A 14422-nucleotide genomic window follows, 5' to 3' on the forward strand; every position below is an offset into this window, starting at 1 on the left:
AGATGAGCGACACCTTGGCCTCCTGCAGCGACTCAGGGACGACAGAACCTGGCGGGGGGGGGGGGGTGGTGGTGGGTCAAGGTGGACACAGCAAAGACAAAGGTCCCCCGTGTAGCCTCAATATAATTTCGGGGCCAGTGTCATCGGCGAGTAGCGACGATTACAGGCTGCCACGGTCCAGGAAAGGCGTGGTGTGGCTGGGCCACCATGTCCGGCCGCCTTTGTCTCCCCGGCGACGGGTGAAGGTGGACACAAAGGCATAGGTCCCCTGTGTGGCCTCAATGGACTTTCAGGGGAGGGCGTGGATGAGTGAGTGGGTAAGTGAGTGAAGTGAAGTGAGTGGGTAAGTGAGTAAGTGGGTGAGAGAGTGAGTGGGTTAGTGGGTGAGTGAGTAGAGTGAGTGAGTGGGTAAGTGAGTAAGTGAGTAGAGTGAGTGAGTGGGTGGGTGAGTGAGTAAGTGGGTGAGTGAGTGAGTGGGTGGGTGAGTGAGTGAGTGGATAAGTGGGTGGAGTGAGTGAGTGGGTTAGTGGGTGAGTGAGTGAGTGGGTAAGTGAGTGGATGAGCGGGGTGAGTGGATGAGTGTGTGAGTGGATGAGTGAGTGGTTTAGTGAGTGAGTGAGTGGGTGAGTGAGTGGGTGAGTGGAGTGAGTGGGTTAGTGGGTGAGTGAGTGGGTGAGTATGTGTGGATGAGTGAGTAGGTGAGTGAGTGGGTGAGTGAGTAGGTGAGTATGTGGGTGAGTGAGTAGGTGATTGAGTGAGTGGATTAGTGAGTGAGTGGGTGAGTATATGGTGAGTGAGTGGGGAGTGAGTGGGTGAGTGAGTGGGTTAGTGGGTGAGTGAGTGAGTGAGTGGATAAGTGAGTGAGTGAGTGGGTGGGTGAGTGAGTGAGTGAGTGGAGTGAGTGAGTGGGTTAGTGAGTGGATAAGTGAGTGAGTGAGTGGGTCAGTCAGTGAGTGGGTGAGTGGATGAGTGAGTGGGTGAGTGGATCGGTGAGTGAGTGAGTGGGTAATGAGTATGAGTGATTGGGTGAGTAAGTGGATGAGTAAGTGAGTGGATAAGTGAGTGGGTGAGTGAGTGAGGTCAGTGAGTGGGCGAGCGAGTGGGTGAGTGAGTGAGTGGTTGAGTGAGTGGGTGAGTAAGTGGGTGGGTGAGTGCGTAAGTGAGTCGGTGACTGAGTGGGTGGGTAAGTGATTAAGTGGGTGAGTAAGTGGGTGAGTGGGTGAGTGAGTGGGTGGGTGGGTGAGTGAGTGAGTGAGTGGGTGAGTGAGTGAGGTGGGTGGGTGAGTAAGTGGGTGAGTGGGTGAGTGGGTGAGAAAGTGGGTGAGTGCGTGAGTGAGTGGGTGACTGAGTGGCGGGTGAGTGATTAAGTGGGTGGGTAAGTAGGTGAGTGGGTGAGTGAGTAAGTGGGTCGGTGAGTGAGTGGGTGAGTAAGTGAGTGGGTGAGTGGGTGGGTGGGTGAGTAAGTGGGTGAGTGCGTGAGTGAGTGGGTGACTGAGTGGGCGGGTGAGTGATTAAGTGGTAAGTGGGTGAGTGGGTGAGTGAGTGGGTCGGTGAGTGAGTGGGTGAGTGAATAGGTGAGTAGTGGTGAGTGGGTGAGTGAGTGGGTGACTGAGTGGGTGGGTGAGTGCTCAAGTGGGTGAGTAAGTGGGTGAGTGAGTGAGTGGGTGGGTGTGTGTGTGAGTGAGTGAGTGCGTGCATAAGTGAGTGGATGAGTGGGTAGGTGAGTGAGTGGGTGACTGAGTGAGTGACTCACTGCTCTCAGAGGTTACCCCCCACCCCGTGATCCAGCAGGTTTGTCCGTCAGGGAACGACTGGGAATATTCGGGAGACAAACCGGGCGGATTGAATCTGTGGGCAAGATCACCATCATCATCAGCACCAGTATCATCATCATCATCAGCAACAGCATGATCATTGTGATGACGATGTTAATACTACCGCCATCACCACCATAGTCACCACCACCTCCACCACTACCACCACCAACACCACTACCACACCACCACCACCACCTCCACCACCACCACCGCCATCACTACCATCACCAACACCACTACCACCACCATCTCCACCATTACCACCTCCACCACCTCCACCACCTCCACCACCTCCACCACCACCACCGCCCCCACCACCGCCACCACCACCTCCACCACCACCGCCATCACTGCCATCACCAACACCGCTACCACCGCCACCACCATCTACACCACTACCACCTCCACAACCTCCACCACCACCACCACCGCCCCCACCACCTCCACCACCACCACCGCCATCACTACCATCACCAACAACCACTACCACTTCCACCACCATCTCCACCACCACCACCTCCACCATCTCCACCACCACCTCCACCTCCACCACCACCACCACCTCCACCACCACCACCATCACCACCTCCACCACCACCATCGCCACCACCTCCACCACCACCATCACCACCACTACTACCACGTGCACCCCCCCCACCACCACCATCACCACTACCACGTGCCCCCCCACCACCACCACCATCACCACCACCACCTACACCACCACCATCACTACTACCACCACCACCTCCACCACTAACACGTGCCCCCCCACCCCCCCACCCCCCCCCACCCCCCCCACCCCCCCCCTCCACCCCCCCCCACCCACCGCCGTCGACGCTGAGCGTGCTGCTGAGCTTCATGAGTGCGAGGTCGTAGTCGCTGGTGTCGGCGTCGTACTGCGGGTGCCGCGTGATTGAGGCCACGTAGGCGCTCGGCGTGGCGCTTGGCTTCTGCCTGACGGTGCCGGCCAGCACCGTCCAGCGCCGCGGGTCGCTGTAGCTGTGTGCCAGGATCACAACGAAAGAAGTGAGATTTTTTATTTTTTTTAAAAACCGCTTTTGTGTGTGTGTTTTTTTTTTAAACACGCTTTTTTTTAATTTAAATGTACCGTACTAGTAGTGTGAGAACTCCATGACTCCATTGAGTGGGGCCCGAAGATCACCACGACTTGGTGGTGGTGGTGGTGGTGATTTACCGGTGAACGTTTGAGTTGAGGGTGGACAATTAGAGCCAAGGCGAAACATCTAAAGATGTAACAAAAATAATGTTTACAAATGTATTTTTTTTTTAGTTTTTTTTTATGATATAATATAGTGTTGTCATCAGTATGACACAAGTATAGCAAAGTTTTCAGTCGATGGCACATTGGGAAGTGGGTACAATGAGTTACAAGAATTTGACAGACAGAGTGAGTTAAATATAAATAACAGAACTAGCTTTACAACCCGGCTTTCGCCCATGAACTTGGATTCACCACGCCCGGCCGCCTTTGTCTCCCCAGTGGCGATGTTCACACAGCAGAGCAATTACTCGTTTGAGGCTGAGTCGACCTAGGGCAGGCCCAGGACCGGTTCAGATAATCGTCACCGGTTGTGGCCGTGAGCGGGAATTGAACTCGGGTCGCCGGGTTCGTAGTGCGGCGTAGCGCTAACCACTATACTACCGCTCCCCCCCACACACATTCAGACACACACACACAGACACACACACAGACACACACAGACACACACACACAGACATACACACACACACAGACACACAGACACACACACAGACACACACACAGACACACAGACATACACACACACAGACAGCGCGCTAACCACTACACTACCGCTCCCCCCCTCCACACACACACACATACACACACATACACACAGACACACACAAAGATAAAGATCCCCCATATAGCCTTAACAGACTGTAGGAGCAATGCTGTTAGCGAGCACCTAGACATATATCTGCATTATTGAGCTCGCCAACCCCCCCCCCCCCAAAAACAAAAGTGTATTTTTATAATGTTTGCATGGTGTACAGTCTGCAAAGTACCCACATGGCAAATGTCAAGTTTGTTGCATGTCGGGAAGTACGCTAAACATGTTGAACAGGCAACACACACAATCAAAAACTTTGCCTTTAACATATATGTGGAGATGTACCGGTGATAATAAAAAATGTGCCACCCTCCACCTCGCCCACCCAGTGACGCATGAAGCTACAGCTCGGGGCCTGGGGCATTTGGTTGTTACAAAGCGGCCTTAAATTATAAAAAAAAAACAAATAAAAACGTAAATATTAAAACAAGCATATTTTTTTTTCACTCGCACAGTAAAGTAAATGTATTATTATTTTTTCACTTGCTACAGGGCCAGATTAAAAAAAAAACGACGAATCGCTGACCTTAAACACCCGGCCGTTCGTAAAAGTTGAAAGGCGGTATAGTACTATAGTAATAGAGCAAGTGCAGAATCACTGAAGAGGTTCTCTGCATCTGGCTACCATGAAAGATTCGTTCATGAGGCTATCCACATATACACACACGCACACAGAGACGATTTCAACCGAGAAGATGGATTCTGGCTTAGCAATCATTGGAAGGATTTGATAAACCATTTCGGGTCTTAATTGATTGTTCACGCTTACGGTGGCTTTCAGACAGCATCCATTATTTTCGTCTCCCCCCTCCTCTTTCCCGAACATAGATGGACTCGTCCACCTGAATAATTGTCAAATCGCTCTCCGTGGTGCTAACGTTTAAAAATAACCCGGCACTTTTTTCAAATTTTCTTGCTGTGGTTTTCACACCCGATGATGATTGCTTGCTTGTGTTGCGGTCGAAACGTCGTGAGAATTTTTATTGTTTTATATATTTTTATTATTTTATTGTTTCCCTTCTACGTGGTGGTGACTTTACCGAAAGAACCAAGAATACCACGGAATCACCCACCCCCCAGCCCCTCCCCCTGCTCACGTGATGACGCAGTGAGCCGCCATGAGGACCCATTGTGACGTCACGAGGGAGCCACCACACGTGTGCCCCTCCCCCTGCTCACGTGATCACGCAGTGAGATGCTGTGAGGACCCATTGTGACGTCACGATGGAGCCACCACACGTGTGCCCCTCCCCCCCCCCGCTCACGTGATGACGCAGTGAGACGCCGTGAGGACCCATTGTGACGTCACGATGGAGCCACCACACGTGTGCCCCTCCCCCCCCCGCTCACGTGATGACGCAGTGAGCCGCTGTGAGGACCCATTGTGACGTCACGATGGAGCCACCACACGTGTGCCCCTCCCCAGCCCCTCCCCCTGCTCACGTGATGACGCAGTGAGCTGCTGTGAGGACCCATTGTGACGTCACGAGGGTGCCACCACACGTGTGCCTCCCCCCCCAGCCCCTCCCCCTGCTCACGTGATGACGCAGTGAGCTGCTGTGAGGACCCATTGTGACGTCACGATGGAGCCACTACACGTGTGCCCCTCCCCCTGCTCACGTGATGACGCAGTGAGCCGCGTGAGGACCCATTGTGACGTCACGATGGAGCCACCACACGTGTGCCCCTCCCCCCCCTGCTCACGTGATGACGCAGTGAGCTGCTGTGAGGACCCATTGTGACGTCACGATGGAGCCACCACACGTGTGCCCCTCCCCCCCCTGCTCACGTGATGACGCAGTGAGCTGCTGTGAGGACCCATTGTGACGTCACGATGGAGCCACCACACGTGTGCCCCTCCCCAGCCCCTCCCCCTGCTCACGTGATGACGCAGTGAGCCGCCGTGAGGACCCATTGTGACGTCACGATGGAGCCACCACACGTGTGCCCCTCCCCAGCCCCTCCCCCTGCTCACGTGATGACGCAGTGAGCTGCCGTGAGGACCCATTGTGACGTCACGATGGAGCCACCACACGTGTGCCCCTCCCCAGCCCCTCCCCCTGCTCACGTGATGACGCAGTGAGCTGCTGTGAGGACCCATTGTGACGTCACGATGGAGCCACCACACGTGTGCCCCTCCCCCCCCTGCTCACGTGATGACGCAGTGAGCTGCTGTGAGGACCCATTGTGACGTCACGATGGAGCCACCACACGTGTGCCCCTCCCCAGCCCCTCCCCCTGCTCACGTGATGACGCAATGAGCTGCTGTGAGGACCCATTGTGACGTCAAGATGGAGCCACCACACGTGTGCCCCTCCCCCCCCTGCTCACGTGATGACGCAGTGAGCCGCTGTGAGGACCCATTGTGACGTCACGATGGAGCCACCACACGTGTGCCCCTCCCCAGCCCCTCCCCCTGCTCACGTGATGACGCAGTGAGCTGCTGTGAGGACCCATTGTGACGTCACGATGGAGCCACCACACGTGTGCCCCTCCCCCTGCTCACGTGATGACGCAGTGAGCTGCTGTGAGGACCCATTGTGACGTCACGATGGAGCCACCACACGTGTGCCCCTCCCCAGCCCCTCCCCCTGCTCACGTGATGACGCAATGAGCTGCCGTGAGGACCCATTGTGACGTCACGATGGAGCCACCACACGTGTGCCCCTCCCCAGCCCCTCCCCCTGCTCACGTGATGACGCAGTGAGCTGCTGTGAGGACCCATTGTGACGTCACGATGGAGCCACCACACGTGTGCCCCTCCCCCCCCTGCTCACGTGATGACGCAGTGAGCTGCTGTGAGGACCCATTGTGACGTCACGATGGAGCCACCACACGTGTGCCCCTCCCCCCCCCTGCTCACGTGATGACGCAGTGAGCCGCTGTGAGGACCCATTGTGACGTCAAGATGGAGCCACCACACGTGTGCCCCTCCCCAGCCCCTCCCCCTGCTCACGTGATGACGCAGTGAGCTGCTGTGAGGACCCATTGTGACGTCACGATGGAGCCACCACACGTGTGCCCCTCCCCCCCCCTGCTCACGTGATGACGCAGTGAGCTGCTGTGAGGACCCATTGTGACGTCACGATGGAGCCACCACACGTGTGCCCCTCCCCCCCCCTGCTCACGTGATGACGCAGTGAGCCGCTGTGAGGACCCATTGTGACGTCAAGATGGAGCCACCACACGTGTGCCCCTCCCCAGCCCCTCCCCCTGCTCACGTGATGACGCAGTGAGCTGCTGTGAGGACCCATTGTGACGTCACGATGGAGCCACCACACGTGTGCCCCTCCCCCCCCCTGCTCACGTGATGACGCAGTGAGCTGCTGTGAGGACCCATTGTGACGTCACGATGGAGCCACCACACGTGTGCCCCTCCCCCCCCCTGCTCACGTGATGACGCAGTGAGCCGCTGTGAGGACCCATTGTGACGTCAAGATGGAGCCACCACACGTGTGCCCCTCCCCAGCCCCTCCCCCTGCTCACGTGATGACGCAGTGAGCTGCTGTGAGGACCCATTGTGACGTCACGATGGAGCCACCACACGTGTGCCCCTCCCCCCCCCCTGCTCACGTGATGACGCAGTGAGCTGCTGTGAGGACCCATTGTGACGTCACGATGGAGCCACCACACGTGTGCCCCTCCCCCCCCTGCTCACGTGATGACGCAGTGAGCCGCTGTGAGGACCCATTGTGACGTCACGATGGAGCCACCACACGTGTGCCCCTCCCCAGCCCCTCCCCCTGCTCACGTGATGACGCAGTGAGCTGCTGTGAGGACCCATTGTGACGTCACGATGGAGCCACCACACGTGTGCCCCTCCCCCCCCTGCTCACGTGATGACGCAGTGAGCTGCTGTGAGGACCCATTGTGACGTCACGATGGAGCCACCACACGTGTGCCTCCCGTTGTAGCGTAGTGACACCTGCCACGGCCAGTGGCCTTGGAGGGCCGCGACGCCGCCCACGATGCGGCTGGGGCTCAGCGCGGGGATCCCGCAGCCTGGCGGGCACGAGCACCAACATCATCATCAGCGTCATCATCATCAACATCATCAGCGTCATCATCATCAGTAGTAGCATCATCAGTAGTAGCAGCAGAAGTAGTAGCATCATCAGTAGTAGCATCATCAGTAGTAGTAGCATCATCAGTAGTAGCAGCAGAAGTAGCATCACCAGTAGTAGTAGCATCATCAGTAGTAGCAGCATCATCAGTATCAGCAGTAGTAGCATCAGCAGTAGCATCATCATCAGTAGTAGCAGCGCTGTGTGTGCTGTGTGTGTGTGTGCTGTGTGTGTGTGTGCTGTGTGTGTGTGTGCTGTGTGTGTGTGTGTTGTGTGTGTGGACATAAGCGGCGTGTGCTGTGTGTGTGTGTGCTGTGTGTGTGTGTCCTGTGTGTGTGCTGTGTGTGTGTGTGTGCTGTGTGTGTGTGTGTGCTGTGTGTGTGTGTCCTGTGTGTGTGCTGTGTGTGTGTGTGCTGTATGTGTGTGCGTGTGTGCTGTGTGTGTGTGTGCTGTGTGTTGTGTGTGTGGACATAAGCGGCGTGTGCTGTGTGTGTGTGTGTGCTGTGTGTGTGTGTGCGCTGTGTGTGTGCTGTGTGTGTGCTGTGTGTGTGTGTGTGTCCTGTGTGTGTGCTGTGTGTGTGTGTGCTGTGTGTGTGTGCTGTGTGTGTGTGTGTGCTGTGTGCTCTGTGTGCGCTGTGTGTGTGCTGTGTGTGTGCTGTGTGTGTGTCCTGTGTGTGTGCTGTGTGTGTGTGTGCTGTATGTGTGTGCGTGTGTGTGTGCGTGTGTGTGTGTGCTGTTGTGTGTGCTGTGTGTGTGTGCTGTGTGTGCGTGCTGTGTGTGTGCTGTGTGTGTGTGTGCTGTGTGTGTGTGCTGTGTGTGTGTGTGCGCTGTGTGTGTGCTGTGCTGTGTGTGTGCTGTGCGTGTGCTGTGCGTGTGCTGTGTGCGTGTGCTGTGTGTGTGTGCGTGTGCTGTGAGTGTGCTGTGTGTGTCCGTGCGCGCTGTGTGTGTGTGTGCTGTGTGTGTGTGTGCTGTGTGTGTGTGCTGTGTGTGTGTGTGCTGTGTGTGCTGTGTGTGTGTGGTGTGTGTGCTGTGTGTGTGTGTGTGCTGTGTGTGTGTGTGCTGTGTGTGTGCTGTGTGTGTGTGCTGTGTGTGTGTGCTATGTGTGTGTGCTGTGTGTGTGCTGTGTGTGTGTGCTGTGTGTGTGTGTGCTGTGTGTGTGCTGTGTGTGTGCTGTGTGTGTGTGCTGTGTGTGTGTGCTGTGTGTGTGTGTGTGCTGTGTGTGTGTGTGCTGTGTGTGTGCTGTGTGTGTGTGCTGTGTGTGTGTGTGCTGTGTGTGTGCTGTGTGTGTGTGCTGTGTGTGTGTGTGTGCTGTGTGTGTGCTGTGTGTGTGTGCTGTGTGTGTGTGTGCTGTGTGTGTGTGCTGTGTGTGTGCTGTGGGTGTGCGGTGTGTGTGCTGTGTGTGTGTGCTGTGTGTGTGCTGTGTGTGTGCTATGTGTGTGTGTGCTGTGTGTGCTGTGTGTGTGTGCTGTGTGTGTGTGCTGTGTGTGCTGTGTGTGTGTGCTGTGTGTGTGTGCTGTGTGTGTGTGCTGTGTGTGTGTGTGTGCTGTGTGTGTGTGTGCTGTGTGTGTGTGCTGTGTGTGTGTGTGTGCTGTGTGTGTGTGTGTGCTGTGTGTGTGCTGTGTGTGTGCTGTGTGTGTGCTGTGTGTGTGTGTGCTGTGTGTGTGTGCTGTGTGTGCTGTGTGTGTGTGTGTGCTGTGTGTGTGTGCTGTGTGTGTGTGCTGTGTGTGTGTGCTGTGTGTGTGTGCTGTCTTACTTTGACACTTGAGTCCGACGATTTTGCCAGACTTACAGACGGAACTGTGGAGGTAGACAAACACAGCACACCATAAGCCACAGACAAAGGTCCCCCGTGTAGCCTTGACAGACTGTAGGGGCAAGTGCTGTTAGCGAGCACCTATGAAGGCTACCGGCACGGCCCACGAGGGGGTGGGTGGTACAGGGCGGTGAGTGTACAGGGCGGTGAGTGTACAGGGCGGTGAGTGTACAGGGCGGTGAGAGTACAGGGCGGTGAGTGTACAGGGCGGTGAGTGTACAGGGCGGTGAGTGTACAGGGCGGTGAGTGTACAGAGCGGTGAGTGTACAGAGTGTGTGAGTGTACAGAGCGGTGAGTGTACAGAGCGGTGACGTACAGAGCGGTGAGTGTACAGGGCGGTGAGTGTACAGCGCGGTGAGTGTACAGGGCGGTGAGTGTACAGGGCGGTGAGCGTACAGAGCGGTGAGCGTACAGAGCGGTGAGCGTACAGAGTGGTGAGTGTGGTTGCTCACTCGAAGCTTGCGAGCTCAGCGATCTGGCTGCTGTTGAAGGTCGTGGTGAGGACGAGGTGAGCAAACCGAGTGGGGGCGACCTTCAGGGAGCTCACCAGGGCGGGGTCGCCACTCACAAACCTACAACATCATCATCAGCAACAACAGCATCAGCATCATCATCAACAACATCATCAACAGCACCAGCATCATCATCAACAACATCATTAACAGCACCAGCATCATCATCATCAGCATCATCATCAGCAGCAGCATCATCATCATCAACAACATCATCATCATCAGCAACATCATCATCAGCATCAGCAACACCATGAGCATCATCATCATTGGCATCAGCAGCAGCAACATCATCATCAGCAACATCATCATCAGCAACATCATCAGCAGCATCATCAGTAGCATCATCATCAGCAACATCATCAGCATCATCATCAGCATCATCATCAGCAACATCATCAGCAGAATCATCATCAGTAGCATCATCATCAGCAACATCATCAGCATCATCAACATCAGCATCATCAGCAGCATCATCAGCAACATCATCAGCAATATCATCATCAGCATCATGATCATCATCAGCAACAACATCATAGTCGTGGCTATTCTAATCGTTGTTGAGGCATTTGTTGTTGTTGTTGTTGAGGTAATTGTTGTTGCTATTGCGGCTATGGTTGTGGTTATTGTTGTTGACACGGTGGTTGTTGGTGTTGGTGGTGTTTACCCGTTGTAGCCCATGCCTCTACAGTCGTGGCTAGTCTAATAGCTGTTGAGGCCATTGCTGTTGTTGTTGAGGTAATTGTTGTGGTTATTGTTGTTGACACGGTGGTTGTTGGTGTTGTTGTTCTTGTTTACCCGTTGTAGCCCATGCCTCTGCATAGCTGCGCTCTGTAGTTTGAAGTCCACGAGTCGAAGCAAAGTGGCGACCAACGCTGGAACTTGTCCCGTAGGTACACGAGAGACGAGTCTCCGTTAAACTGGACTGGGGAGACACGGGGAGACACGGGGGGTGAGACACGGGGAGAGACACAGGGAGTGAGGCTGGAACTTGTCCCGTAGGTACACGAGAGACGAGTCTCCGTTAAACTGGACTGGGGAGACACGGGGAGACACGGGGGGTGAGACACGGGGAGAGACAAAGGGAGTGAGGCTGGAACTTGTCCCGTAGGTACACGAGAGACGAGTCTCCGTTAAACTGGACTGGGGAGACACGGGGAGACACGGGGGGTGAGCCATGGGGAGAGACACAGGGAGTGAGGCTGGAACTTGTCCCGTAGGTACACGAGAGACGAGTCTCCATTAAACTGGACTGGGGAGACACGGGGGGAGAGACACGGGGAGACACGGGGAGACACGGGGGGTGAGACACGGTGAGACACAGGGAGACACAGGGAGACACGGGGAGACACGGGGAGAGACGGAGAGACACGGGGAGAGACGGAGAGACACGGGGAGACACAGGGGGTGAGACATGGGAGGAGAGACGGGGAGACACGGGGAGACACAGGGGGTGAGATACGGTGAGACACGGGGAGAGACACGGGGAGTGAGGCTGGAACTTGTCCCGTAGGTACACGAGAGACGAGTCCCCATTAAACTGGACTGGTGAGACACGGGGAGACACAGGGAGTGAGACACGGGGGGTGAGACACGGTGAGACACGCAGAGACACGGGGAGACACGGTGAGACACGGGGAGACACGGTGAGACACGGGGAGACACAGGGGGTGAGACACGGTGAGACACGGGGAGATACAGGGGGTGAGACACAGGGGGTGAGACACGGGGAGACACGGTGAGACACGGGGAGACACGGAGAGATACGGTGAGACACGAGGAGACACGGAACGACACAGGGGGTGAGACATAGAGGGATACACGGGGAGAGACGGGGAGACACGGTGAGACACACGGGGAGACACGGGGAGACACGGTGAGACACGGGGAGTGAGGCTGGAACTTGTCCCGCAGGTACATGAGAGACGAGTCTCCATTAAATTGGACTGGTGAGACACGGGGAGACACAGGGAGACACGGGGGGTGAGACATGGTGAGACACGGGGAGACACGGAGAGACACGGTGAGACACGGGGAGACACGGGGAGACACGGGGGGAGACATAGTGAGACACGGGGAGACACTCGGGGAGACACAAGGGGACGCGGTGAGACACGGGGAGACACGGGGAGACAGAGGGAGTGAGACACGGTAAGACACGGGGAGACATGGTGAGACACGTCGAGACACGGGGAGACACAGAAGGTGAGACATGGGGGGAGACACGGGGAGACACGAGGAGACACGGTGAGACACGGGGGGAGACATGGTGAGACACGGGGAGACACGGTGAGACACGGGGGGAGACATGGTGAGACACGGGGAGACACTCGGGGAGACACGGGGGGACACGGGACACACACACACACGGGACACACTCACACTTTGTACTGGCGTCGTGTTTTTGTTTGTAACTCTTCGTCGTCGTCGTCGTAACGTTCTGACCCCATGGGTCCCCGACCGGTGTCTGTTAAACAGCCCCGGGTGGGGACCCGGGGAGACAAAGGCGTCCGGGAGTGGCGTTGTCGCCACGACCCTCGTCACAAGTGCTGCCGCACTTGCCCCGGGAGTTCAGTGGAGGCTACACTTGGGGGGGTCGGGCAAGGGCACCCCCAATAAAACAATAGAACAATAGAACAGTAAAACAATAGAACAATAAAGCAATAGAACAACAAAACAATAGAACAATAAAGCAATACAACAATAGAACAATAAAATAATAGAACATTAAAACAACAGAATGACGAAACAATAGAACAGTAAAAGAACAGAACTACAAAACAATAGAACAGTAAAACAATACAACAGTAAAACAACAGAACGACTAAACAATAGAACAATAAAACAACAGAACGACAAAACAATAGAACGGTAGAACAATAGAACAGTGGAACAACAGAACGACAAAACAATAGAACAATAAAACAACAGAACGACAAAACAATAGAACAGTAGAACAACAGAACAGTAGAACAACAGAACGACAAAACAATAGAACAATAAAACAACAGAACAAGACAATAGAACAGTAGAACAATAGAACAGTAGAACAACAGAACGAGAAAACAATAAAACAACAGAACGACAAAACAATAGAACAATAGAACAGTAGAACAATAGAACAGTAAAACAACAGAACGACAAAACAATAGAACAGTAGAACAATAGAACAGTAGAACAACAGAACGACAAAACAATAGAACAGTAAAACAACAAAACGACAAAACAATACAACAATGAAACAATAGAACAGCAAAACAACAGAACGACAAAACAATAGAACAGTAGAACAACAGAACGACAAAACAATAGAACAGTAAAACAACAAAACTACAAAACAATAGAGCAATGAAACAATAGAGCGGTAAAACAACAGAACAGTAAAACAACAGAACGACAAAACAATAGAACAATAAAACAACAGAACGACAACAATAGAACAGTAAAACAACAGAACAACAAAACAATAGAACAGTAAAACAACAGAACGACAAAACAATAGAACAATGAAACAATAGAACAGTAGAACAACAAAACAACAAAACAATAGAACAATAAAACAACAGAACGACAACACAATAGAACAGTAGAACAATAGAACAGTAAAACAACAAAACGACAAAACAATAGAACAGTAAAACAACAGAACGACAAAACAATAGAACAGTAGAACAATAGAACAGTAGAACAACAGAACGACAAAACAATAGAACAGTAAAACAACAAAACTACAAAACAATAGAGCAATGAAACAATAGAACAGTAGAACAACAGAACGACAAAACAATAGAATAATAAAACAACAGAACGACAACACAATAGAACAGTAGAACAATAGAACATTCGAACAATACCTCCGGTTGCCAGCAACCGCGTCGACGCCCCGCAGTCCACGCAACTGTCGTTGCTCGAGTTCCCCTGCGACTCCACAGGGTTGGTGCACGAACCGTCGGTGCACGAGCTCACGGCCATGCCCTTGAGAGCTGCGGTGAGGGGGGGTGAGAGGGGGGTGAGGGGGAGGGGGGTGAGGGGGGGGTGGGAGGGGGGTGGAATGGGGGTTTGGGGGTGTGTCAGGGGGGGTGAGGGGTGGTGAGAGGAGGGTCAGGGGGAGTGGGAGGGGGGTGGGTGAGGGGTGAGGGGGTGAGGGGGGGTGGGTGAGGGGGCCGCACGGCACACCACGTCCCATGGCTGTCTGTGACCCCGCGTGACCCCGCGTGACCCCGCCTGTCTGTCTGCGTGACCCCGCGTGACCCCGCGTGTCTGTCTGCGTGACCCCCCCGCGTGACCCCCCCGCGTGACCCCACGTGACCCCGCGTGTCTGTCTGCGTGACCCCGCGTG

The 14422-nt window shown here is 54.5% G+C and overlaps 1 protein-coding gene and 1 long non-coding RNA gene across 2 annotated transcripts in view; both read right to left on the reverse strand.

Moving 5' to 3' along the window:
• Positions 1-3190, reverse strand: LOC116955841 (uncharacterized). Its single transcript, XR_012930070.1, has 3 exons — positions 2647-3190; positions 1754-1848; positions 1-48 (listed from the first exon to the last, which is right to left on the reverse strand). It is a non-coding gene; the product is annotated as an uncharacterized LOC116955841 (long non-coding RNA).
• Positions 3191-7335: 4145 nt separating this feature from the next.
• Positions 7336-14422, reverse strand: part of LOC142906256 (transmembrane protease serine 2-like) — a 36738-nt gene continuing 29651 nt past the window's right edge. The window contains exons 3-7 of the mRNA XM_076053678.1: positions 13938-14066; positions 10882-11008; positions 10024-10143; positions 9512-9555; positions 7336-7696 (exon numbers count right to left, since the gene is read on the reverse strand). Coding sequence (XP_075909793.1) covers positions 7527-7696; positions 9512-9555; positions 10024-10143; positions 10882-11008; positions 13938-14066 — 590 coding nt within the window. The 3' untranslated portion in view covers positions 7336-7526. The remainder of the gene's footprint in view (positions 7697-9511; positions 9556-10023; positions 10144-10881; positions 11009-13937; positions 14067-14422) is intronic.

The sequence above is a fragment of the Petromyzon marinus genome, chromosome 62, assembly GCF_048934315.1.
Source record: "Petromyzon marinus isolate PM22_M1 ecotype Great Lakes invasive population chromosome 62, UKy_Petmar_22M1.pri1.0, whole genome shotgun sequence".
In the NCBI taxonomy this organism is placed as follows: Eukaryota; Metazoa; Chordata; class Hyperoartia; order Petromyzontiformes; family Petromyzontidae; genus Petromyzon; species Petromyzon marinus.